The sequence below is a fragment of the Pristiophorus japonicus genome, chromosome 2 (genome assembly GCF_044704955.1).
Source record: "Pristiophorus japonicus isolate sPriJap1 chromosome 2, sPriJap1.hap1, whole genome shotgun sequence".
Lineage (NCBI taxonomy): Eukaryota > Metazoa > Chordata > Chondrichthyes > Pristiophoridae > Pristiophorus > Pristiophorus japonicus.
The window spans coordinates 47,609,033-47,636,476 of NC_091978.1; the positions used below are offsets into that span (position 1 = coordinate 47,609,033).

At 43.9% G+C, this 27,444-nt stretch overlaps 1 protein-coding gene across 7 annotated transcripts in view; it reads right to left on the reverse strand.

Moving 5' to 3' along the window:
• Positions 1-27,444, reverse strand: part of st8sia5 (ST8 alpha-N-acetyl-neuraminide alpha-2,8-sialyltransferase 5) — a 64,157-nt gene that overhangs the window by 19,628 nt on the left and 17,085 nt on the right. For 2 of the 7 annotated variants that reach the window (XM_070866939.1, XM_070866936.1), the window contains exons 2-5: positions 20,601-20,708; positions 15,827-15,856; positions 7,232-7,324; positions 615-701 (exon numbers count right to left, since the gene is read on the reverse strand). In XM_070866939.1, coding sequence (XP_070723040.1) covers positions 615-701; positions 7,232-7,324; positions 15,827-15,856; positions 20,601-20,708 — 318 coding nt within the window. Of the gene's footprint in view, positions 1-614; positions 702-7,231; positions 7,325-15,826; positions 15,857-20,476; positions 20,522-20,600; positions 20,709-27,444 lie in introns of those variants that run through there. The other 5 variants (XM_070866944.1, XM_070866940.1, XM_070866937.1 and 2 more) reach the window with 5 other exon arrangements.

The window sequence follows — 27,444 nt, forward strand, 5'->3', positions numbered from 1 at the left end:
AAATGAGCTGCATTCAGAGTTAGATAATGCAGCCCCAGATTTAGACTCAATTCACATGAGTAGAATATTTGAGATAGATAGGTCAGGCATAATCAAGGGACACGTGCAAGTTATAAAAGTATCAAACTAGATTAGATGCTAGGATATACTTCCTTCTTGAATATGTTGCCAGCACATGCAATGAGTGCAGATGTGCTGGAAACATTCAAAAGGGAGTTAGGCAGGTTCCTGCGAATGACAAACACCCCTACAGAAGGGAGATAGGTGGGTCATTGGGGGATCGTGTCGCCAGTCACCCTGGACTCCTGGAGCTTGCTGGATTGCTTTCAAGAGTCAGAGAGCAATTTCCCAGAGTTTTTCCCTAATTTGGCCTATGGTTTCTTTGCCTCTCTCAGGAGATTGTGTGATCTACTTCTCTCTCTCCTTCCTCCTTTATTCTGCTATTCTCTCCATTTCCCTTTCCCCCTCTTCCATCTCCACTGAAATGCTCCCTCCTCATTTTCTTTATCTCCTACTTCTTTCTTTCCACACCCCACCCCGTCCCTCCCTCTCGTTCACTCGCCTTTCTCATCTTCCCTGCCTTTCTCATCTTCCCTGCCTTCTCATCCACTTACTTGAAAATATTGGCTGCAGTCTTGTTCCTTTCCCATTTACATAACTGCAGGGTCTTCCATCTGTCAAACAGTTCAGACAGCTTTACCCTGCAGAAAAAGGATCAGTGTCACCCAAAGAGCTACGTCAAATTCATGTTTAAAGAGCTACTTTCATTATCAGGATCCCTAATGTACATCAAATTTAAAGCATTTCGAGCATGCGTCACAAACTCATGTACTGTGAATCCAACTTGCGTCGAAGTGAGTCGTTTCTACATAAATCGGCAGTAGGGTCTTAATCAGAAACTCAGCCTAAAGGGTTTTATTGCCTTAATTTCAAGTTAATCCTCAAGATTGTCGACAGATCCAAGGAAATGACTGTCGCCCTTGCCTGGATGGTTTTCACCCACACATCAAACAAGCATCAATATTACAATAATAAAAGATATCGAACAGGAGTAGTTTTAGTAATAGAACCACACAGAACATACAAAAAGTACAATCTGAATTACAAATACCCAATTTTAAACATATAGGGCTGGATTTTGCCAGGTCCCGCCCGCACAGTGCAGGGAGACCCGGGAGACGACGGGAAACCCGGAAGGTCAGGTTTTCCGGCACACTAAATAGCTTCTACCGACTTGCAGGTGGGTTCCCTGCCCAGAAGTCAGCCTGGCTTCCAGTCATATGAGAAGGACATCACCACATTACAGGAAGGAGTGTTTGCACTAGAGAGGGTACAGAGGAGATTTACGAGGATGTTGCCTGGACTGGAGAATTTTGGCTGAGGAAAGATTGGATAGGCTGGGTTTGTTTTCTTTGAAACAGAGGAGGCTGAGGGGAGACCTGATTGAGGTGTATAAAATTATGAGGGGCCTGGATAGAGTGGATAGGAAGGACCTATTTCCCTTAGCAAAGGGGTCAACAACCAGGGGACATAGATTTAAAGTAATTGCTAGGAGGTTTAGTGATATGTCCTTACTATACAGTATAAATGCACACGAGTGCCATACTTGAGAGAAGGTCACTCTGTGACCAGTTACCTTTATTACCAAGACCTCAAGTGATGAAGGTGGGTGGAGCTTCCCCTTTTATACCTGAAAGTCCAGGTTAGGAGTGTCTCCCACAAGTTCAACCCCTTGTGGTCAATGTTCTTAAGGTGTACAACTTAGGTCAGCTTATACATGGGTTACAATGATAGTTGAATACATGACATTTAGAGGGAATTTGAGGGGAAATTTCTTCACCCAGAGGGTGGTAGGGGTCTGGAACTCACTACCTCACCATATTTAAAAAATAATTGGACGTGCACTTGAAGTGCCGTAACCTACAGGGCTATGGACCAAGCGCTGGAAAGTGGGATTAGGCTGGATAGCTCTTTGTTGGCCGGCACGGACACATTAGGCAGAAATGGCCTCCCTCCGTGCTGTAAATTTCTATGATTCTATAAGCAGACTGCCGGCCCACCAGGAATGCTCCCCGAGGCTGGGGCCATCTCATTGCAGCCCCCAGAAATCCCGAGCCCCGGGATCCCTGGCTGCCTGCAGTTAACCCTGCAAATCTGGTTAAAGTAGAGGCTTCAGGCCTCATTATAATATGTAAATTTCCAACCCGCCTCCTGGCAGGGGGTGGGCAGCCTCCCCGGCCCCCCATCCCCCCCCACCCCCTCCCCTGAGCTAAAGGTGAAAGTGGGTGGATTGGAGGTCAGGGTTCACATTTTTACAACTTTCACTCCACCCGCCCCCTCCGCCCACCCACCTCCAACCCACCCAATCTTACCTCTGAAAATTCCGGCCTTACATTCTGTCACCCTTTCATCCTTATTTTTCCTGCTATTCTCTCTTTTCCAACCAAATCTATCCCATCTTTCCCAACCTTTTTTCTCCCTAAAAGTCCTTTGGAGGTGAGTTTCCAGAGCGTAAGTAGCACTGGAACTGCGTGAGTTCTAAAGTCAGAATGGCTCGAATTACACTTTGCAAAGTCACTCAGAACTTGGGCTGTGCGGTTCCAATTACACACTCCAGAGAAACTTCTAGGTGTGGCTTATTCTCCAAGGGGACCAATCAGGTCATGTGATAATGGAGAGCCAATCAGCCAGAAACACAGTGCAAATAACTGGGTCCAAATTTTATCAATCAGGAAGCCTGCACGAAAGCCGTTTCGGGCACTTGTGCGACTTTAATTAGCTTCTCTCGAGTTTCCTCAAACTTCTGGAGCCATTCCACGATGCACTTGTGAATCGCCATTGGCCTCAGTTACATGCACTCACCTGTCAGCCAGTGGTGCTGTAGAAACATAGAAACATAGAAAATAGGTGCAGGAGTAGGCCATTCGGCCCTTCTAGCCTGAACCGCCATTCAATGAGTTCATGGCTGAACATTCAACTTCAGTACCCCATTCCTGCTTTCTCGCCATACCCCTTGATCCCCCTAGTAGTAAGGACTATATCTAACTCCTTTTTGAATATATTTAGTGAATTGGCCTCAACAACTTTCTGTGGTAGAGAATTCCACAGGTTCACCACTCTCTGGGTGAAGAAGTTCCTCCGCATCTCGGTCCTAAATGGCTTACCCCTTATCCTTAGACTGTGACCTCTGGTTCTGGACTTCCCCAACATTGGGAACATTCTTCCTGCATCTAACCTGTCTAACCCCATCAGAATTTTAAATGTTTCTATGAGGTCCCCTCTCATTCTTCTGAACTCCAGTGAATACAAGCCCAGTTGATCCAGTCTTTCTTGATAGGTCAGTCCCGCCATCCCGGGAATCAGTCTGGTGAACCTTCGCTGCACTCCCTCAATAGCAAGAATGTCCTTCCTCAGGTTAGGAGACCAAAATTGTACACAATACTCCAGGTGTGGCCTCACCAATGCCCTGTACAACTGTAGCAACACCTCCCTGCCCCTGTACTCAAATCCCCTTGCTATGAAGGCCAACATGCCATTTGCTTTCTTAACCGCCTGCTGCACCTGCATGCCAACCTTCAATGACTGATGTACCATGACACCCAGGTCTCTTTGCACCTCCCCTTTTCCTAATCTGTCACCATTCAGATAATAGTCTGCCTCTCTGTTTTTACCACCAAAGTGGACAACCTCACATTTATCCACATTATACTTCATCTGCCATGCATTTGCCCACTCACCTAACCTATCCAAGTCGCTCTGCAGCCTCACAGCATCCTCCTCGCAGCTCATACTGCCACCCAACTTAGTGTCATCCGCAAATTTGGAGATACTACATTTAATCCCCTCATCTAAATCATTAATGTACAGTGTAAACAGCTGGGGCCCCAGCACAGAACCTTGCGGTACCCCACTAGTCACTGCCTGCCATTCTGAAAAGTACCCATTTACTCCTACTCTTTGCTTCCTGTCTGACAACCAGTTCTCAATCCATGTCAGCACACTACCCCCAATCCCATGTGCTCTAACTTTGCACATCAATCTCTTGTGTGGGACCTTGTCGAACGCCTTCTGAAAGTCCAAATATACCACATCAACTGGTTCTCCCTTGTCCACTCTACTGGAAACATCCTCAAAAAATTCCAGAAGATTTGTCAAGCATGATTTCCCTTTCACAAATCCATGCTGACTTGGACCTATCATGTCACCTCTTTCCAAATGCACTGCTATGACATCCTTAATAATTGATTCCATCATTTTACCCACTACCGATGTCAGGCTGACCGGTCTATAATTCCCTGTTTTCTCTCTCCCTCCTTTTTTAAAAAGTGGGGTTACATTGGCTACCCTCCACTCGATAGGAACTGATCCAGAGTCAATGGAATGTTGGAAAATGACTGTCAATGCATCCACTATTTCCAAGGCCACCTCCTTTGATTGAGCGATTCCTGGATTTACCCCACTATTGCACTCGGGGTAAGTTCACCTGTCTGTAGGAGGAACAGCTGCTGTAGGCATCAGCTGATACTGGCACAAGTGAGTAGTTTCTGACAGAGAAGAGTCTGGAGATCATTTAGTGACGGTTTCTGTTGGTAGCACACATTTTAAAAAGTTTGCGCTGCACTATGGACACTGGAGAAGCTTCTGACTGCTTCTCAGAGGGTTAGATGGTCAGCAAGAGTTTCAGACACCCACTACCCATAGTCAGAGCTTCTCAGCAGCAGGATGGCATTCCCCATGGGCATACTCTCATATGCCATCAAGGTTGGGCAGCAGCACCACAGAATGGAGCAAAGAAGTCTCAGGCAGCTTTTATTGCAAGGGCATGTCTCATCACTGAAGTCTTTACTTCTGTGGAACAAAGTCCATCTTCGCTATGCTACCCCTACCTCCTTCTACCCTCCAACACACGCCCCACACCCCACCCCTTGCCAATAAAAAGGAAATCCCCACAAACTACTACCCATCCTACCACATGACAACACAACAGCCATCTTTGCCCCTACATGTCATGAACAACTACAGAAAATAAAAAGGCTAATGGGATGTTAGCCTTTATATCGAGAGGACTAGAATACAAGGGAGTAGAAGTTATGCTGCAGTTGTACAAAGCCCTGGTTAGACCACACCTGGAGTACTGTGAGCAGTTCTGGGCACCACACCTTAGGAAGGATATATTAGGCTTGGAGACAGTACAGCGTAGGTTTACAGAATGATACCCGGACTTCAAGGATTAAGTTACGAGGAGAGATTACACAAATTAGGATTGTATTCCCAGAAATTTAGACGGTTAAGGGGTAATCTGACTGAATTTTTCAAGATATCAAGGGGAATAGATAGGGTAGATAGAGAGAAACTGTTTCCGCTGGTTGGAAATGCTAGAACTAGGGGTTATAGTCGAAAAATTAGAGCCATACCTTTCAGGAGTGAAATTAGGAAACACTTCTACACACAAAAGGTGGTAGAAGTTTGGAACTCTCTTCCACAAACGGCAACTGATGCTAGATCAATTGTTAATTTTAAATCAGAGATTGATAGCTTTCTGTTGACCAAAGGTATAAAGGGATTATGAGCCAAAAGGCACAGATCAGCCATGATCTCATTGAATGGTGGAACAGGTCCGACAGGCTGAATGTTCCTATGTTCCTTCCTATGTTCCTACATGAACGTATCAATCATCAGATCAGTGAAGACATCAGCACCCTTTATATGCAACCTTTCATGTATGACTCGAACCTCCATGAGGAACAAAGTATCAAGCCAGTCCATGCTCTATTTTACTACGTGAATTAAACAGCGCACACAATAAACCTACTCTTCCTTCAAACCATGCTACCCTCAAGGTGCTGACACATGCCTTTTTACTTATTCTGGTGCTCCTGGGTACCACCCAAGGTACAGCATCGCAGAAGCTGGTTGGCTAATCATGCTCTACAGAAGGCTCCTGGGATGAGGTGGCCCTCATCTTAAGGCAGCTTGGGGTCATCTCCTACATTCCACTGAGGCAAGGTTAATTAGCTTAGAATTTATTTGTTGTCCCTTTCCTCAACAGGGATGTAACATTTGACCCCTTCCTGTTCTTTGACATAATTCTGGTTCTCAAAAATTTTTGGAAAATTATGGTTAGTGCTATTTACTTTCCAACCGCTTCAATATTTTAGGATACATGGACCTGGTAACTTTCCTACTTTTAATTGAAATAAAATTTTAAAGAGTCCTTTTCAATATTTATCTCCGGTGGTGGCTCCTCAGGTACTCTCACAGACTCACTCTCACATTCTTCTTTTAAAAAAAAACAGATGCAATATATTTCTTAAGAATCTCTGCTATTTCCTCACTTGCAAGTACAAGATGGCCACCTTTTTCTCGAAGTGACCGCATTGTGCTGCTGCCCATTTTTCTCCGGTCAGCCTTTCATACTTCCTCCCAGCTCTGCTAATCTCTCTTTTCGCTCCATTCCTATGCGGCTGAAATTGGTGAAGGCCCCCTGCCCGCCCAAGTGCCGCCCAAAGGACCGCCGATGGCCGCCGAGGTACCCGACGCTACTTTGGGCAGGGTTTTCGTCAAATAGGTCCTTAAAAGGGGGGCGGGCGGCAAAAGAGGGACTTACGTCACCGATCTGGGCGGCAGCCGGCGGGAGCTTCCAATCACGGCGGCAAAGGCGCTTGACGCCCAAGTGCCGCCGAGGTTGGAGTCGGGCCCACGGAGGGTCGAAGACCTGAAAAGGAAAATCATCACAAAAAAAAGCATCGGAACACCTTCAGGGGACCCCATCCAGGTAAGTCCCTGTAAAAAAAATTTTTTAAATGTTTACTAACCTTTTTTTTCAGCTCTTCATACTCACCGTCGGGGATAGAACAGCCTCTGGCCAGCAATCCTTGCCCGTTCTGGCGCCGACTCCCGCCTGCACCAATATGGCATCTCGGCGGGCGGGAGGTCAGTTGCGCCACTCAGCCATCCGCTGACATCAGCGGGCAGTTCCCGGCGGTTCTTCCCTCCCGCCCGCTCCACACCAAATGGAAAGTGGCGCTGGGCGGAACTTCAAGAGGTATGTCGGCAGCAGTGGGCGGTAAGGCCATCAATTTCAGGCCCTTTATCGTTCACAATTCTCAGATTTCTGCTACATATTGTCACTTGCCCCACATCGATCATATGCCTTTTTAAAAATAGGATCTCCATTCTAAACTCTCTACTTATCCACGGAACCTCTGCCTTTGAAGCCACAGTGACTTACATGGAAAGGACCTTCACCTCCGTGATCTCATTTCGGAGCTTGCGGCATATGGAGGAGTTGTACTTGAGCGGGCCTTCGCGCAACTCGATGGATCTGCAGCAAATAAAAATCATTTAAAAAAAAAAGCAAATTCACGCCCCATTGTTCCATCCGCTCTAACAGTGTATCCACTTCTTCGGAAATCCTGGGACAAGCGATTGTGAATGGTTTTCATCTCTGCATAATACTTGAACTGAGCACATGAATCGGGGGGGGGGGGAACGAGAGGCGGCACACTTGCACGCTGTTTTAGAGCTCCAAGGTACTGTGCCCCTGGAGGGGTACAACAGGGTTTGTCAGTGGGGTTCCCCGTGTGGTGAGTTCCCAACCTTCGAGAACTGTGCCTCTGCAGAGTCCCGGTGCTGCCCCATAGGGAGATGTCAGGGGACGAGGAACCAGTGGGTGCTCTTTCACAGATTCAGGTGCTCAGCTATAGAGCATCATTGGCAAGGGCTTAAAACTCATTCCCACATGTTCAGTTGGGATGGGACACTGGGAATTACATAAATAAATCCCCCCCCCCTTCAAGGAGGGAATGAAGTCTCGGGGGATTATTTTAAATCACCTCTCTCTTTCTTACATCTCCCTCCTCCTTATTCCAGCTGTTTATTTCAACACTATCCCTCTCCCTCCTTTGCTGTCGTCTTGTTAGCTCTTTTGATCGCTGTAATGTATACATATTTGTCCCGATTGTGCCCTGTGCTGGTCATTATTCATTTTTCAGCTCCCTATTGACCAAGAGGGAAAGATCCCAAAAACATAAATAAAAGAATGATTTCCCCACAGTAAGGAGGAACACCGGAGAGCTCTGGGCTCCACAGAATAATGCCATCCTAAGTCCCCCCCCCGCCCCCCCCCCCCCCTCCACTTGCTCACAGCACCTCCGGCCGGGTCAGTTTCCAGACCATGCAATAATGCGCCAGCTTCAGCAGAATGCCCAGTTCGGGCATGCAGCTCACGGGCAACATGGTAACGAGGCCCAGCCCTCAAAAAGGACCAGGCCTCCCACTGGCAGGAATGAGCAGGCATCGTACCCACTGCTTGCCCATTCCATGCCTGGAGTCCAAATCTACCCGACGTCTCCTGCTTCTGCTCTGGCTGCTAGTGAGCCACACTGGTCCTTCCTGCAAACCTGCCCAGCAACCGAACTTTCCACTATCACTTGAAGTGTGTCAGGTCTTGACCCGTCAGCAGATGACGAACTGAGCATCTGCCAACAGAATCATCGGCCTTTTGTACTTACATGACTATGTCTGAATATCACATGACATCCGCCCTGCCCTGGGTAAGGTCATTTAAAGGTTGGTCTGGTCGCCCTAACAGCAAAGTATCAGAGCCCAGCGCTTAAGACTGTGAGTCTGAATCCTAACCACGACAGACATTTAGACTTGTCTGTCCTCATTGAGAGATTTATTGATCTTGGTTTAGCCACAAGATTAGGTGTAGCGTGTATTCAAAAAAATATAGGGAATGAGAAAAGACCATTTGGCTCAATAACATTGCTCCTTCCACAGATCATATAAAGCTTGTTCTATTAGTTCCTCCTGAAAGAGTTTAAATCGTTTGATTTTTTTTAAATGATGTTTCATCTTCCGGAGCATTTTACTCTATATAGAAGCAAATGGAGGATCAGAATAACTGGACACCTCCCCGAGCCTCAAGGTCACAAAAAGTGAAGAGTATGCCTGTTCAAATTAGAATCCGGTACATGGCTCTAGTTTCAGATAATCCTCCAGGACCTTTCCCAATGTTGTTGTCGGATCCTCAAAACACTAAACACGATGACAGGTCTTTCCTATGGGCTTGGTTTCATCGCTGACAGTATTTCTCAGAAAAGCCACTTGCATGTCTGATGTGGCAAATGGGAATGTCACAGATTAGTTGGAAAGCACGAGTCTGAGGCTGGGCAGGTTGGCTCTATTTTTAAAATACAACATGGATGCATTTAAGGGGAAGCTAGATAAACATGATGGAGAAGGGATAGAAGGTAATGGTGACAGAGGTTTGGCGGAGGCTCCCGTGGATCATAAATACCGGCATAGACCTGTTGGGCCGAATGGTCTGTTTCTGTGCTGTACATTCTATGAATGTCAGTCTCCTTATCAATTAGATGATCTACGAATGCCAGTTGCCTTATCAATTAGATTTAATTAATTTAGTAATCAATTTGTTTAATATAATGACAAGTTGATATTTCACCTCTTTACCTCCCATTAATGGTTTGCTAACTAGGTCTGTGCCATCATAATATTTGTCAAAAACTTAGAATATAAACGAAATCCTAAATTTCCCAACATATATAGTCATAAAGCCAGCAAAACTACAAAACCACAAGAAAACATTGAATGAAATGAGGCTATTCATCCCAGCAACCCTACTCCTTCCACAGACCCAAGTGCAATTTATCTTGTTGTAAACTCTACCCCACCTGATATAAATACTTCCTGATCACCTGAGCCATAGACACCCTCCAGACCCAACTCCTGAGCGTACAACGGCCCTGTTTGACCCCGAGCTGAGTTTTGTAGCCGAGAGACACACAGATCAATCATAGCACTCTTACTACTGTATCAGGTAGGATCGGCTAATTCATCACAGCCGGAGATTGAACTTGGGATTGTCCTAGTCTAAGCTGCTCAGCTCCACCTCGCGTGCTCCATTTATTGAGTCACTGGGGAAGCAATGACAATGTCTTAAATGTCACTGTTTATTCTGTATGACCCTAGTGTCCTCGAAGCAAACAGCTGCACAATATGACTAAGCAGCAGTATACTGGCTCAGATTTCTGTGTGTTTGCACCCTCGGCAGAGGCCACCTGGCTCATGTTGTCTTTTGTCATTGATGTGTCATATGGATAGTTGGCTCACAGGAGAAACAGAGGGGAAGTTCCAGCATGAGAGCCAAATTCAGGATAAAAGAGCTACAGGCAGATATTAAAATGGCTCCTTGTGTAACACAAATAAATAAGAGATAAAATCAATCTTAAAGCATATCTATTCCACAAAGGGAGATGCTATATTAGAGAATTTAACCCACATCAGTTATTAAACTATATTGTGTTGCAGCATGGCTCAGTTAGTAGCACTGTGGGTTTGAGCCCCACATAAGACTCCAGTTGACAATCTAGAGTTGTACTCTTGGGAATGCCAAAGGTGTTAAACCAAAGCTCTTTTCTTCCTGTTATTGTAACAAAAAGTTTTCACATTTTAAATATCTTCTCTGTATATTATGCTACATAGCTTTAAAAAAAATCTTCTATTAAAAAGAGATACCCCCATCAAAATGGCTCCTACCACTGCATGCTGGGAAGTTAGCTATGGGTGACTAAAGCAGTGAGGGACAGCATAAAACTAAAAGAGAAAGCATACAAAAATGCAAAAAATAACAGAGATCCTGGTGAATGGGAAAAATACAAAGAACAGCAAAGGGTCATAAAACAGACAGTAGAGCTACAAAAAGGAGTAGGAAAAGAAACTTGCAGGAGATATCAAAGAACTTTTACAATTATATTAGGAAAAAGAAGACAAGTCAGGCGCAATGTTGGTCCCTAAAAACAAAGTGGTAATATTGTCAATGATAATAAGGAAATGGCGGAATAAATACTTTGCATCAGTAGTTACAGTAGTGAAGAGGATAACATGCCAGAAATCCCAAGGAAACAAATATTAAATCAGAGACAGGGACTCAATAAAATTAATGCAAATAAAATAACAGTATTGAAGTAAATAATGACATTAATTCCCCAGGACCAGATGGTTTCCACCCCAGGGTTTAAAGGAAATAGGTGAGCACATTGCAGATGCCCGAACTATAATCTTCAAAAGTTCTCTTCAGATTAGAAAGTTGCGCATGTCACTCCGCTATTTAAGAATGGCGAGAGGAGGAAACCAGGGAATTATAGACCAGTTAGCCTAACATCTGTTGTTAGAAAATTGTTAGAGTCTATAATTAAGGATAGGCTGACTGAACACCGTGCAAATTTTTTCGTTGATCAGAGAGAGCCAGCATGGATTTGTGAAAGATAGGTCATGCCTGACAAACTTGTTGGAATTTTTTGACGGGGTGACTAAAGTAGTGGACAGGGTAATGTCTAGGGATGTTATTTATATGGACTTCCAGAAGGCATTTGATGAAGTTCCACATAAGAGGCTGTTAACTAAGGTTGAAGCCCATGGAATTGAGGGCAAATTACTGACCTGGTTAGGAAATTGGTTGAGTGGCAGGAGACAGAGAGTAGGGATAACGGGTAGTTACTCTAATTGGCGGGATATGACTAGTGGTGTCCCGTACGGATCTGTGTCGGGGCCGCAACTATTCTCAGTATTTATTAACGACTTAGATGATGGCATAGAAAGTCATATAATCTAAATTTGCCGATAGCATAAAGTTAGGTGGCATTGTAGGCAATGTTGATGAAAGTAGAAAATTACAAAGTTGATATCAACAGGTTAAGTGAATGGGCAAAACTGTGGCAAATGGATTTCAATGTAGGAAAATATGAGATCATCCACTTTGGACCTATAAAGGATAGAACAGGATATTTTTTAAATGGTGAAAAGCTAAATAAAAACAGTGGATGTCCAAAGAGACTTGGGGGTCCAAGTACATCGATCATTAAAATGTCATGAACGGGTACAGAAAATAATCAAAAAGGCTAATGGAATGTTGGTCTTCATATCTAGGGTATTAGAATACAAGGGGGTAGAAATTAATATGTAGCTGTACAAGACACTGGTTACTGTGAGCAGTTCTGGGCACCACACCTTAGAAAGGATATATTGGCCTTGGAGGGCATGCAGTGTAGGTTTATCAGAATGATACCCAGACTTCAAGGGTTAAGTTACGAGGAGAGATTACACAAATTATGGTTGTATTCCCTCGAATTTAGAAGGTTAAGGGGTGATCTGATCAAAGTTTTCAAGATATTAATTTCAAGATAGGGTAGAGAGAAACTATTTCCGCTGGTTTGGAATTCTAGGACTAGGGGGCATAGTCTAAAAATTAGAGCCAGACCTTTCAGGAGTGAAATTAGGCAACACTTCTACACACAACGGGCGCAATTTCACTTACCGAAGCGGGCTAAATGCGGCCGCGGTAAGTGGCGGACTGAGACCCCACTCCTATTCCATCACGCTCTGTTGAAATGATTTTGCCCTGATTGGGCTGGTAATGCCTGCCGGGCGAGGTTTCCGGTCAATTAAAAGGAAGGAGGTCTGATTACGCCATTTGATGATATGTCATCAGCCAGTTTCCTTAAACGGGACCATGCCCACGTTCATATTAACAGTTGTGCTGTCAGTATTCTGCAGCATTGAGTTGCTGCAAACTGTAACAAGCATTGCACAAAGATTCATGGCTGCACCCAGGCTCTCCCATTACTCCCTCCATTTGCTTATGGAGGGGGTCAGAGCATGCAGGGAAGTTCTCTTCTCTTCCAATGGTTGGAAGAGACCTCCGCAGGACACCAATGCAGTCTTGTTGCACATTGTACAGGAGAGCACAAGCAGGGATGTCATCAGGAAGACCAGGCTGCAGTGATGCAAACCTTTCAATGATCTCAGTAGATCACGAAATGTTACTGCAAAACCACACTCAACCTCATCCTGTTGTGCCTCACATCACATTTCCCATCACTCTGCCTTCCCTACCCTATTCACTCACACCAACGTACCTTGCAATTGCACCCATCCCTCTCTCTCTACATTATCACTTCCCCATCTTACTAGCCACCCCTCACCCTCATCCTTATCCAAATATACAAAATAATAACACACAAGGGTAGGTACTTATGTCTTTTAGCCAATGTCAAGTTTCTGTTAGTATTGTCAAACATTTACATTTTTCTTTCAACATTTTGCCTCCATGGACAGATTGCTGTGCTCATTTGGAAGTGGCCTTGTGAGTTGTAGTGAATGGTGCCACATAACGTGTGATGAGTGTAAAAGGAATGGCTTGGGCAATGTGGGGTGTTTTATGGTGTTGGTGTGTGGTTGCGCCAACCTGGCACATCATGGTGCCAGCCAGGGTGTACAGCGTCAAGTGAAGTAAATCTGGCCATGGTGAGGCCTCCTGGGCAGCAATGTGGTCTTAAGAACATAAGAAATAGGAGCAGGAGTAGGCCACCTGGCCCCTCGAGCCTGCTCCGCCATTTAATAAGATCATGGCTGATCTGATCCTGAACTCAGCTCCACTTCCCTGCTCGCTCCCCATAACCCTTTATTCCCTTATCGCTCAAAAATCTGACTATCCCCGCCTTAAATATATTCAATGACCCAGCCTCCACAGCTCTTTGAGGCAGAGAATTCCATAGATATACAACCCTCATAGAAGAAGTTCCTCCTCACCTCAGTTTTAAATGGGCGGCCCCTTATTCTGAGACTATGTCCCCTAGTTTTAGTTCCCCTATGAATGGAAATATCCTCTCTGCATTCACCTTGTCAAGCCCCCTCATTATCTTATATGTTTAGATAAGATCACCTCTCATTCTTTTGAACTCCAATGAGTATAGGCCCAACCTACTCAACCCATCTTCATACGTCAACCCCGTCATCTCCGGAATCAACCTAGTGAACCCTCTTTGAACAGCCTCCAATGCAAGTATATCCTTCCTTAAATATGGAGACCAAAACTGGAAGCAGTACTCCAGGTGTGGCCTCACAAATACCCTGTACAGTTGTGGCAGGACTTCTCTGCTTTTATACTTTATCCCCCTTGCAATAAAGGCCAACATTCCATTTGCCTTCCTGATTACTTGCTGTACCTGCATACTCACTTTTTGCGTTTCATGCACAAGGATCCCCAGGTCCCTCTGTACTGCAGCACTTTGCAATTTTTCTCCATTTAAATTATAATTTACTTTTCTATTTTTTCTGCCAAATTGGATAACCTCACATTTTCCCACATTATACTCCATCTGCCAAATTTTTTCCCACTCACTTAGCCTGTCTATATCCCTTTGCTGATTTTTTGTGTCCTCCTCACAATTTCCTTTCCCACCTATCTTTGTATCATCAGCAAACTTGGCTACATTGCACTCGGTCCCTTCATCCAAGTCATTAATGTAGATTGTAAATAGTTGAGGACCCAGCACCGATCCCTGTGGCTCATCACTGGTCACTGTTTGCCAATCGGAAAATGACCCATTTATCCTGACTCTTTGTTTTCCATTAGTTAGCCAATTCTCTATCCATGCTAATATATTACCCCCAACCCTGTGAACTTTTATTTTGTGCAGTAACCTCTTATGTGGCACCTTATCGAATGCCTTCTGCAAATCCAAATACACCACATCCACTGGTTCCCTATTATCCACCCTGCTTGTTACATCCTCAAAGAACTCCAGCAAATTTGTCAAACATGATTTTCTTTTCATAAAACCATGCTGACTCTGCTTGATTGAATTATGCTTTTCCAAATATCTCTCTGCTGCTTCCTTAATAATGGACTGCAGCATTTTCCCAATGACAGATGTTAAGCTAACTGGTCTATAGTTTCCTGCTTTTTGTCTGCCTCCTTTTTTAAATAGGGGCGTTACATTTGCGGTTTTCCAATCCGCTGGGACCGCCCCACAATCCAGGGAATTTTGTTAGATTACAACCAATGCATCCACTATCTCTGCAACCATTTCTTTTAAGACCCTAAGATGTAAGCCATCGGGTCCAGGGGACTTATCCGCCTTTAGTCCCATTATTTTACCGAGTACTACTTCTTTAGTGATAGTGATTGTATTAAGTTCCTCCCTCTCTATAGCCCCTTGATTATCCATTATTGGGATGTTCTTAATGTCTTCTACCGTGAAGACCGATACAAAATATTTGTTCAATGTATCTGCCATTTCCCTGTTCTCCTTTATTAATTCCTCAGTATCATCCTCTAGGGGACCAACATTTACTTTAGCCGCTCTTTTCCTTTTTATGTACCTGTTGAAAAACTCTTACTATCTGTTTTTATATTTCATGTTAGTTTACTTTCATAATGTAATTTCCCTCTCTAACATTTTTTTAAGTCGTTCTTTGCTGGCTTTTAAAAGCTTCCCAATCCTCTGGCCTCCCACTAGTCTTTGCCACATTGTATGCCCTTGTTTTCAATTTGATCCCATCCCTTATTTCCCTAGTTAGCCACGGATGGTTATCCCTTCTCTTAGTCTTTCTTTCTCATTGGGATATATTTTTGTGGTCAGATGTGAATGTCCTGTGCAGCATCAGGTGATTGCAGAGAACGTTGTTATAGCTGTTGGTGATGTTGGATTTTGGGGCTGATCGTGGTGGGATTCTGAGGACCAAGGTGAGATTTTTTTTCAAGTGCACCGATGCTGATGGAATAGATGGCAGCTGAAGAAGCGATTTGTCAATGGTTAGATAGGTAGTTCCAAGGAGGTGATAGTGAATAGAGAGTATACTCCAAACACTTCCAACCTTCGGAAAGCTGAAAAGCCCAAATCCTGAAAGCTGCAGCTTCTAACATTGGAAAGTGAACAGCTGTGAAATTGTAGCTTTTATACCACTTTTGCAGCTGTCACCTATTCAAATGGAGTCACTGAAAACCCAAAGTACTTACCTGACTTGATCCCCGAGCGACGGGATCCTCCTGAAAAAGTTGGAAAAATGGTTAGTAGCTGGTAAAATGCTGCTTAAATACCATTAAACACCATCTTAAGTATTTCAATTGCCTGACCTGCCGCTTAGTGCCAGGTCTGCAAAGCGCAGGCAGAGCCGGCACTTGGAAAACTTACAAGGAGGCGGGTTCAGAGCGGGACACCGCCCCGCTGTCAATCTTTCAGACTTTGACAGCCGACGCACCTCTGAACCCACCAAGCGCCGGCAAAATCCAGCCCAAAGGGTGGTAGAAGTTTGGAACTCTTCCACAAACAGCAACTGATGCTAGATTAATTGTTAATTTTAAATCTGAGATTGATAGATTTTTGTTAACCAAAAGAAATATTAAGGGATATGGGCCAAATACGGGTATATGGTGTTAGGTCGCAGACTAGAACATGATCTCTTTGAATGGTGGAACAGGCTCGAGGAGCTCAATGACCTACCCCTGTTCCTATATTTCTCTGGTCCTTCCTAAATTATATTAGTCAAATTGATGATTACTAATAGACATAAACTCCACTCAATGACGGCCCAAAGCCCAGGGAAAGAGAATTTGCATAATGTGGGTGGATGCCCATGAAACATTTGGCCTTACTAGGCGGCTAGCCTTAGCAGGGAGGTGGAGGGCTAGCTTCGCAGGCAAAAGTTCTAAAAAAAACATTTCAACCTTGTAATTTCGAAGTTGCTGCTTTCCTAATAGCGATTGATTGCCTTAGAAAAGAAACCGAGACCCATTTCCTCCAGGACCAAGACCTTGTCTGCTAGAACACCTGCTTCATGCAGGGACTTCACGTTGTAGACGATCTCTCCCTACGATGTGTCTTGCTATTGAAGAGGACAGTCCAGTGTTTCAGTGGACTATCCAGAATGGAACAATAAACAATACAGAAACAAAGATAAACCAAGATCATCATCATAAGCAGTCTCTCGAAACGAGGATGACTTGCTTCCACGCCAAAAAAGGATGAGTTCACAGGTGTTTCAATGAAGGACCTAATACTCCAGGTCCTGAACTACATCCTGAAGGGTGGAAGATGCCCGTGCGTGAATTTTTTTAACGTGTGGTGACCGTTGCACACCAGCCACCACATGGGCTTGACAGAGCCAGGTCTTGGTCCAGTGGCAAGGGTTATCCAAGACTGGAGACCTACTCTGCTGAAACCAAGATATGGGCTGAAGGGCTACTGAAGTGTGTCTGCTTTGAGACAATCCATTTATAAAGAGCTGAAGTAAGGTGTGGTGCCAAAAATACATCCTCAATTGAATTTATATTCTGAAAGTAATCAAGCTTTGAAAAAGGAAGTGATGGTTGACTTTTATTAACACAATTAGTCAAAAAGTAGTGGCTATAAATATCACACACTTGTCCTTCAGAACATTGTGTGAATTCAATTCTGCTCACTACTTCATTTCTTGCAGTATAGCAGCAGAAGTTACACAGAGAGCACTGGAATGGCAGACACGGGACAGTGAGATAAACAACAGCTGCTCTCAGTGATCTGCCTGGGCAGTCTCACTGGGTTTATACACAGAGGAAGGTCTGTGATAACATAATATATGTATATATATTTTTAAATGACTTCCTTTTCATTTAATTTATCCCCTATTTTTAAGTTTACCTGGTAAAAGGGCAGTCAAAGGAAGGGTGTGGTCAATTAGGGACCAAAGAAAGATCTTCTTGTGGAGGCAGAGGGCATGGCTGAGGGACTAAATGAGTACTTTGTATCTGTCTTCACTAAAGAAGAGGATACTGCCAGTGTCATGGTAAAGAAGGAGGTAGTAGAGAAATTGAATAGGATAAAAATTGATAAAGGGGAGGTACTTAAAAGGTTGGCGGCGTTCAAGTAGAAAAGTCATCCGGTCCAAATGAGATGCATCCTAGGTTACTGAGGAAATCAAGGGTGGAAATTGCAGAGGCTCGGGCCACAATCTTCCAATCCTCCTTAGATATAGGAGTTGGGCCAGAGGACTGGAAGATTGCAAATGTTACACCCTTGTTCAAAAAAAGGGGAGGGGGATAAACCCAGCAACTACAGGCCCGTCAGCACAACATTGATAGTGAGGAAACTTTTAGAGATGGAATTAATTGGCACTTGGAAAAATATGGGTTAATAAAGAAAAGCCAGCTTTGTTAAAGGCAAATCGTGCTTGTCGAATTTGATTGAGTTATTTGATGAAGTAAGGCAGAGGGTCGATGAGGGCAGTACAGTTGATGTTGTGTATATAGACTTACAATAGGCATTTGATAATGTACCACAAAGTAGATCAAAATTGAAGCCCATGGAATTAAAGGGGAAGTGGCTCCATGTAAAGTTAATTGACTAAGGAACAGAAAGCAGAGAATAGTGGTGAACGATTGTTTTTCCAGACTAGAGGATGTATGCAATGATGTCCCTCAGAGGTCGGTATGAGGACCACTGCTCTTTTTGATATATATTAATGACATGGACTTGGATATACAAGGCATAATTTCAAAGTTGGCAGCTGATAGGAAACTTGGAAACAGTGACGAGAGTAACAGACTTCAGGAAGACATAGGTAGACACATGGTAGATGAAATTTAATGCAGAGAAATGTGAACCATTTCATTTTGATAGGAAGAATGAGGAGAGACAATATAAACTAAATGGTACAACTTTAAAGATGTAGGAACAGAGACCTGGGCGTTTACGTACACAAGTCTTTGAAGGTGGCAGGACAAGTTGAGAAAGCTGTTAAAAAGGCACACGGGATCTTTGGCTTTATAAATAGAAGTAGAGAGTAAAAAAGCAAGAAAATTATGCTAAACCTGTACACTGGATAGGCCCCAGTTCGAGTAATGCATTCAATTCTGGGCACCACACTTTGGAAAGGATGCAAAGGTCTTTGAGAGGGCGAGAGGAGATTTATTAGAATGGTCCCAGGGATGAATGACTTCAGTTACGTGGAGACGCGAGAGAAACTGGGGTTGTTTTCCTTAGAGCATACAAGGTTAAGTGGACATTTGATAGAGGTGCTCAAAATCATGAAGACTTGTGATACAGTAAATAAGGAAAAACGGTTTCCAGTGGCAGGTCAGTAACCAGAGGACACACACATTTAAAGGTAATTGGCAAAAGCACCAGTGGCAACATGAGGGAAACAAAATTTACACAGCGAGTTCTGGAATGCACTGCCTGAAAGGGTGGGGGAAGCAGCTTCAATAATAACTTTCAATTGGGGAATTGGATAAATACTTGAAGGGGAAAAATTAACAGGGCTATGAGGAAAGAGCAGGGAGTGGGATTAATTGGATCGCTCTTTCAAAGAGCCAGCACAGGCACGATGGGCCACATGGCCTCCGACTGTGCTGCACCATTCTATGATTCACAACTTTTGCGAGCATGATGGCAGGTTTAAGGCCTTTCCCAATTCCCCCAGTGCCCAACTGCTAGAAGGCATTAGTATAGGTCAAGTACAATTCTTTACTCTGACTTCCCCTGACCTTTCACAGAGAGATACCAGAACTTAGGCCTGGGGTTGTCGATGATCAAAGGTCATCGACCTAAAATGTCGACTCGGTTTCTCTCACCACAGATGCTGCCTAACCTGCTGAGTGTTTCCTACATTTTCTGTTCATATTTCAGGCCCGAGTACCCTCCACTTGGCTCCGATCAATTTCAGAGTTTGATTGAAATACTAAACTGCAGGAAAAAATATTCAGTCATTTTGTTGTGGGTGTAACTGATGAAGGCATTTTTCTCTCAGCCCTTCCCAGCCCCCCTGCCTAACCACGTGCAGGCCAAAGGCCATTGCAGACCTCTGCCAATGTCGCTGACTACTGCCACTTGAAAACATTATCTGGGTGCTGGAGCCGGGTGGGGAAAAAGACAGACACGGTAATGCCAGGCCATGCAAATGTTTGGCAAACATTTTGAGTCTTAATAAATGAAAGACTCGTTTATGAAGAACATTTAGCCATTTGAAGCATGCAGCATAGCATCATGCACTCCTAGAACAAATGCAGCATGTCCAATGCAACGCAAATCTTCCTCGATTCTGTCTTAACAAAGCTCTTGAGCCTCAGCCTCGGAAGAACACCCTCTGCATAAATTCAACTTCAACAACTTGTATATTTATAGCACCTTTAATATAGTAAAACGTCCCAAGGCTGCTCACAGGAGTCTTATAAAACAAAATTAGACACCGAGCCACATAAGGAAATATTAGGGCAGATCATAGAACCATAGGAATTTATAGCACAGAAGGAGGCCATTTGGCCCATGCTGGCCGACAAAGAGCCATTCAGCCAACCCCACTTTCCAGCTCTTGATCTGTAGTCTTAACGTGCACATCCAAGTACTTTTTAAATACTATGAGGATTTCTGCCTCTACCACCCTTTCAGGCAGTAAGTTCCAGACCCCCCACTACTCTCTGGGTGAAAACATTCCTCCTCAAATCCCCGCTAAACCTCCTACCAATTAATTTAAATCTATGCCCCTTGTTGTTGACCCCTCTGTTAAGGGAAATGGGCTCTTCCTAGCCACTCTATCGAGGCCCCTCATAATTTTATACACCTTAATTCAGCCTCCTCTGTTCTAAATAAAACAACCCCAACCAACAAGCTACTCAATCGATCTGACTACCTACCTTTTGCAAGACTGCATTTAACCTTTAGATTGGAATATAAGCCCCAAGTGAGTTCCACTTGTCATCTTGAATGGTTGCAGAAACAGTACCTCAAAGAGTTAATAGTCATCGGTTTAGAAAGTACCTGCTGTCCAAATCACTGTCAATCTTCAGTCCTCCGTCGTTCTTGAAATTAAAGGCCCCTGTCACATTATCCAACTCTTCCGTATCCTGCTGTTTATAATGCAGTCCACTGACAAGAAAATCATTGAGTTGACATTCAGTTGTTTTACATTTAGAGTCCACAGAACTCAATTTTTTTTTCATTAATTGTCTAGTTACATTCCCAAACCCAAGCCAAGCAAACAACCTTAGAGGAACATCTTACTGTCTCGGTTTCTATTGGAAGGTTCTGCACTCAGATGCTTCCCAGCACCACTAGGGATTCGAGATCGTGAGTGCCATTTCATGGACACCCTACAACTTTCCAAGATCTCTGCATTCCTCCAATTCTGGTTTCGTGCACTTCCCCATTCCTTCGCCCCACCATTAGTGACCGTACCTTCAGCCATCTAGGCCCCAAGCTCTGGAATTTCCTCCGTAAAGACGTTCCTTACAACCTACGTCTTTGACCAAGCTTTTGGTCACCTGTCTTAAATTCTCCTTCTTTGGTTTGGTGTTAATTTTTTGTCCGATTACGCACCTCTGACTCGGCTTGGGACATTTTACCACGTTCAAGGTGCTATATAATTGCAAGATGCACAAGAGGCCAGAGTTGAAAGAACATAGGATTGTAGTACTGGGGCAGGCTACAGTTACAGCAGCCCTGGTAAAACTGAAGTCAATGGAATCAGGGGAAAAAACTCACCACTGGCTGGAGTCATGCCTAGCACAAAGGAAGATGGTTGTGGTTGTTGGAGGCCAAACATCACAACCCCAAGACATCACTGCAGGAGTTCATCAAGGCAATGTCCTAGGCCCAACCATCTTCAGCTACTTCATCAATGATCTTCCCTCCATCATAGGGTCAGAAGTGGGGATGTTCGCTGAGGATTGCACAGTGTTCAGTTCCATTCGCAACTCATCAGAAAATGAAGCAGTCTATGCCTGCATGCAGCAAGACCTGGACGACATTCAGGTTTGGGTTGATAAGTGGCAAGTAACATTCATGCCACACAAGTGCCAGGCAATAACTATATCCACCAGGAGCGTGTCTAACTACGCCCCTTGACATTCAATGGCATTACGATCGCCGAATCACCCAACATCAACATCCTGGGGGTCACCATTGATCAGAAACTTAACTGGACCAGCCACATAAGCAGTTCAAGAGGCTGGATATTTTGCAGCTAGTGTCTCACCTCCTGACTCCCCAAAGCCTTTCCACCATCTACAAGGCACAAGTCAGGAGTGTGATGGACTTGCCTGGAGGAGTGCAGATGCAACACTCAAGAAGCTTGACATGATCTAGGACAACGCAGCCAGCTTGATTGTCACCCCATCCACCACCTTAAACATTCACTCCCTCCACCACCAGCGCACTTTTGCTGCAGTGTATACCATCTACAAGATGTGCTGCAGTAACTCGCCAAGGCTTCTTCGACACCACCTCCCAAATCCATGACCTCTAGCACCTAGAAGGACAAGAGCAGCCAGCACATGGGAACACCATCACCTCCAAGTTCCCCTCCAAGTCTCAACCATCCTGACTTGGAAATATATAGTTGTTCCTTCATCTTCGCTGGGTCAAAATCCTGAAACTCCCTCCCTAACAGCACTGTGGGAGTACCTTCACCACACGGACTGCAGCGGTTCAAGGCGGTGGCTCACCACCACCTTCTCAAGAGCAATTAGGGATGGGTAATAAATGCTGGCCTTGCCAGCGACACCCACATCGCAGGAATGAATCATTTTTTAAAAAGATAAGGAAAAGCGAGGCTATGGAAGGAGAATGAGAATTTTTAAATCAATGCTTTGGTGGACTGGGAGCCAAAGTAGGTCAGCAATTACATAGGTAATGGGTGAACTTGGTCCAAGTTAGGATACGGGCAGCAGAAATTTTGCGGATCTCAAGTTTATAGAGGGTAGAAGAAGGGAAGCCAGCAAGGAAAGCATCGGTTGTGTCTGGATAGTAGAGTTTAGAGGTAGAAAAAGCATGGGTGCGGTTTCAGCAGCAGATGGGCTGAGGCAGGGTCAGAGACAGGCGATATTATGCAGGTGAAAGTAAGTGGTCTGTGTGTTGGAAAGGATTTGGAGTCAGAAGCTCAGCTCAGGGTCAAATCGGACGCAGCAGTTGCGAAACGTCTGTCTCAGCCTGAGACAGTGACCAGGGAGTGGGATGGAATCGATGGCTAGGGAACAGAGTTTGTGGCAGGGGCCGAAATGGCTTCGGTCTTCCCAATGTTTGATTGGAGCAAATTTTGGCTCATCCTGGACTGTACTGGTCGCCATGTTATAAAAAGGACATAGAGGCACATAGAGGATGCAGAGAAGATTTACAAGGATGATACCAGAAATGCGAGGGTATTCATATCAAGAAATAATGAACATTTTGAAAAAAGAAGGCTAAGGGGTGGTCTAATAAAGGTCTTTAAAATTATGAAAGTTTTTGACAGAGTGGATACAGAGAGAATGTTTCCACTTGTGGGGAAGAGCATAACTAGAGGCCATCAATATAAGATAGTCACCAAGAAATCAAATAGGAAATTCAGAAGAAACTTCTTTACCCAAAGAGTGGTGAGAATGTGGAACTCGCTACCACAGGGAGTGATTGAGGCGAATAGTATTTAAGGGGAGGCTAGACAAACATTTGAGTGAGAAGGGAATAGAGGGTTATGCTGATAGATTTAGATGAGGAAAGACAGGAGGAGGCTCGAGTGGAGCATAAACGCCAGCATGGACTGGTTGGGCCGAATGGCCTGTTTCTGTGCCGTATATCCTATGTAATCCTATGAATATTGGTCAGACAGTCTAACAACACATACGGAGTGAGGGGTGGAGAGAGTTGGTGATGAGCTAGAGTTTGGTATCATCAGAAACCAGACTTCACGTCTTCGGATGATGTCGCCGAGGTGCAGCATGTGGATGAGAAAAAGGATCGATCATTGAGGGGCTCTAGAGATAATGGCGTGGGGGTGGGAAGAGAAGGCATGTTCAAGGATCTTGGAGAGGAAAGGGAGATTGGAGTTGGAGCAGTAATTTGCAAAGACGACCTTCTGACTCAGAGAGTGCTACCACTGAGCTAAGGCTGGCACGCTGACCGATTTTACTTACATTTACTGACAGTTACAGGTAAAATCATCTGGGGTGTAAAACAGGTAGCCGATCTGATCATGTCTGGACGGATTAGGTTAATATTACCCCTCTAAAATAGCTTTTAAGCTGAAAGATAGTACAGGTCACAATATTAAACACAAGACTTTTTAAAATATGAACAAAGGCAGTATTCAATTACTGTGGTTTTTAAACAAATCAAATACAAATACATATATAATTTGAATTTGTTCTTGGAATGTGAGCAACACCAGCAATACAATATTCATTGTCCATCCCTAGCTGCCCTGAGTACTCAATGTCAATTGCATAATGTGGAGTTACATGTACTCCAAACTTGTCCTGTTATGAGGAGAGACTTGAGATACCCGAAAAGTTTAAAAAAGCTTTTATATAAGCTTTTAAAGTTATGAAGGGTTTTGACACAGTGAATGACGATGGACTATTTCCTCCAGTTGGGAAATCAGTGCCAAAGGGGTCACCCAAAATTGTTGCTAAGAGGAGAGAGATGAATATAAATTTATTTACGCAGAGGTTTCTGGAGCATGGAATCCTTTGCTACAGGGATCATGTAAACGTCTAGGGTTCCTTCCTGAACGCTTTTAGGAATTTGAGAAAGTGCAGATGAAAGCAATTTAATTATGCTGATCACTGTGTATGAAGCATAGCTGCTCTATCATTCTTACAGCAGTGTGAGGATTCAGCACCATTCCTGCTCACACCAGCGGAAGCCGATCTCTGCACATGCAAATAAAATCTTGTGAAATCGGCTATTTTCTGCATTAGGAACTTAAAAGGTGTTGTAGCAGACCATCTGTGATCTAATTTTTAAAAAAAATTTAAGTTTAAAAAGTTGTTCTCATTACCTACACAAAGTACTAAACTATACTTCTCTTGGGTCAGGCAGCATCTGTGGAGCAAGAAATGTTTCACCACTGACCTGAAACGTTAACTCTGTTTCTCTCTCCACAGATGCTGCCTGACCTGCTGAGTGTTCCCAGCATTTTCTGTTGTTATTTCAGACATCCAGCATCCGCACCATTTTGCTTTTGTATATTTCGCTTAGGTTGCTGGAACATGCAAACTTCCCCTGTTGTACGAGGTGCAACTGCACCAGAAAGAATTTGTACAGTAGGACATATTCACTACAAAACATACTCCTGGACCAATTTTGCTGGCACTTTCATTTGTCCATCAGCGGTGACATCAGAGTGAACCAATGTGTCATAAGACATGGAAAGGAATGTGTTCACTCTTAAAGATCAGACTGAATAGCTGGCACGGGAGATCCAAGAAACCTTTTAAAAAGATCACACAGGTCCATTAAATCTCAACAGTCACTTACACAAACATATTTTCATCCTCCTATATTTACTGGTAACTTATGAAAAGTAAGTTAAAGGCAGATTGTCTGATTGGAATCACATCCCCACACTGCTTTTTATTTTAAATGGTTTCCGTTAAAGGGGAAGTACATTCAACTCAATTACCCCCACCCTCCCTTCCTTAATGTTATACCTGTGCACATGCCATGTCTCTTAATCATGTCAAACCAATCAAAACCAATTTTTGTAGTATATATTCATGATTTCGACTTAAATGTAGGGGGTATGATAAAGAAATTTGCAGATGATACAAAAAATGGCTGTGTGGTTGACAGTGAGGGAGGAAAGCTTTAGTCTGCAGGAAGATAGCGCTGAAAAATTTGGCAGATGGAGTATAATGTGGGAAAACGTGAGGTTATCCACTTTGGCAGAAAAAAATAGAAAAGCAAAATATAATTTAAATGGAGAAAAATTGCAAAGTGCTGCAGCACAGAGGGACCTGGGGTCCTTGTGCATGAAACACAAAAGTTAGTATGCAGGTACAGCAAGTAATCAGGAAGGCAAATAGAATGTTGGCCTTTGTTGCAAGAGGGATAAAGTATAAAAGCAGAGAAGTCCTGCTACAACTGTACAGGGTATTGGTGAGGCCACACCTGGAATACTGCGTACAGTTTTGATCTCCGTATTTAAGGAAGGAAATACTTGCATTGGAGGATGTTCAGTGAAGGGTCACTAGATTGATTCTGGAGATGAGGGGGTAGACTTATGAAGATGGGTTGGGCCTATACTCATTGGAGTTCAGAAGAATGAAAGGTGATCTATTCAAAACAAGATAATGAGGGGGCTCGACAAGGTGGATGCAGAGAGAATATTTCCACATAGGGGAAACTAAAACTAGGGGACATGATCTCAGAATAAAGGGGCCGCTCATTTAAAACTGAGTTAAGGAGGAATTTCTTCTCTCAGAGAGTTGTAAATTTATGGAATTCTCTGTCCCAGAGAGCTATGAAGGCTGGGTCATTGAATATATTTAAGGCGGAGATAGACAGATTTTTGAGCTATAAGGGAATAAAGGGTTATGGGGAACGAGCAGGAAAGTGGAGCTGAGTCCGTGATCAGATCAGCCATGATCTTATTAAATGGCGGAGCAGGCTCGAGGGGCCAGGTGGCCTACTCCTGTTCCTATTTCGTATGTTCTTATGTTCTAATTGGTCAGTTGGGCAGAAAAGTGGAAAATGGAATTCAATCCAGAAAAGTGTAAGGTATAGGGAGGGGCAACAAGGCAAGGGAATACACAATAAATAGGAGGATACTGAGAGGTGTGGAGGAACAAAGAGACTTTGGAGTGTATGTCCTCAGATCCTTAAAGGTAGCAGGAAGATCGATAAGGTAGAATGCTTTCCTTTTAGTTGAGGCATAGAATTTAAGAGAAGGGAAGTTATGCTAGAACTGTGTACAACACTAGTTAAGCCACAGCTTGAGTACTGCAAAGTTCTGGTCACCACATTACAGGAAAGATGTGATTGCACTAGAGAGGATGCAGAGGAGATTAACAAGGATGTTGCCAGGACTGGAAAATTTTAGGTATGAGGAAAGATTGGATAGGCTGGGCTTGTTTTCTTTGGAACAGAGGAGGCCGACGGGAGATTTAATTCAAGTATATAAAATTATGAGGGGCATAGATAGAGTAGATAGGAAGGACCTGTTTCCCTTAGAGGATTCAATAACCAGGGAGCATAGATTTAAAGTAGTTTGTAGAAGGATTAGAGGGGAGATAAGGAAAACAAATTTCACCCAGAGGGTGGTGGGGGTCTGGAACTCACTGACTAAAAGGCTGGTAAAGGCAGAAACCCTCATCACATTTAAAAAGTACTTGGATGTACACTTGAAGTGCCATAACTTACAGGGCTACGGTCCTAGCGCTGGAAGGTGGGATTAGGCTGAGTAGCTCTTTTTCGACCGACATGGTCACAATGAGTCAAATGGCGGCCTTCTGTATCATAATTTTCTATGATTATATGATTCAATCACTAAAGAATAAGTGGGTCTGACTGTAGCATGCCTAATATTTGACAGCAGGACACAGCTGGCCTGTCCTCAATGGGCTGTGTGTTTAACATACAATTCCCAGGAGCTGGTGGTTGTAATGTCTGTAAACGAAACATCTATTTTGTTACATAAAGTTATAATTTTTCTCACTCTAGATAATTATTGCTGCCTTTATCCTGCCTTTAAGTCTGTGGTGTCATTTATTTTCAATTTCCAACAAAATAGCTAATGAATTGGGTGATGTCGTGAAGTAGCACGCAACTTTTTCACCTAAGGGATTTGGGTTCGACTCCAGCCCAGACTGATGGGATGAAAATCTCTTTCTGTTCGTTGTAAGAACCC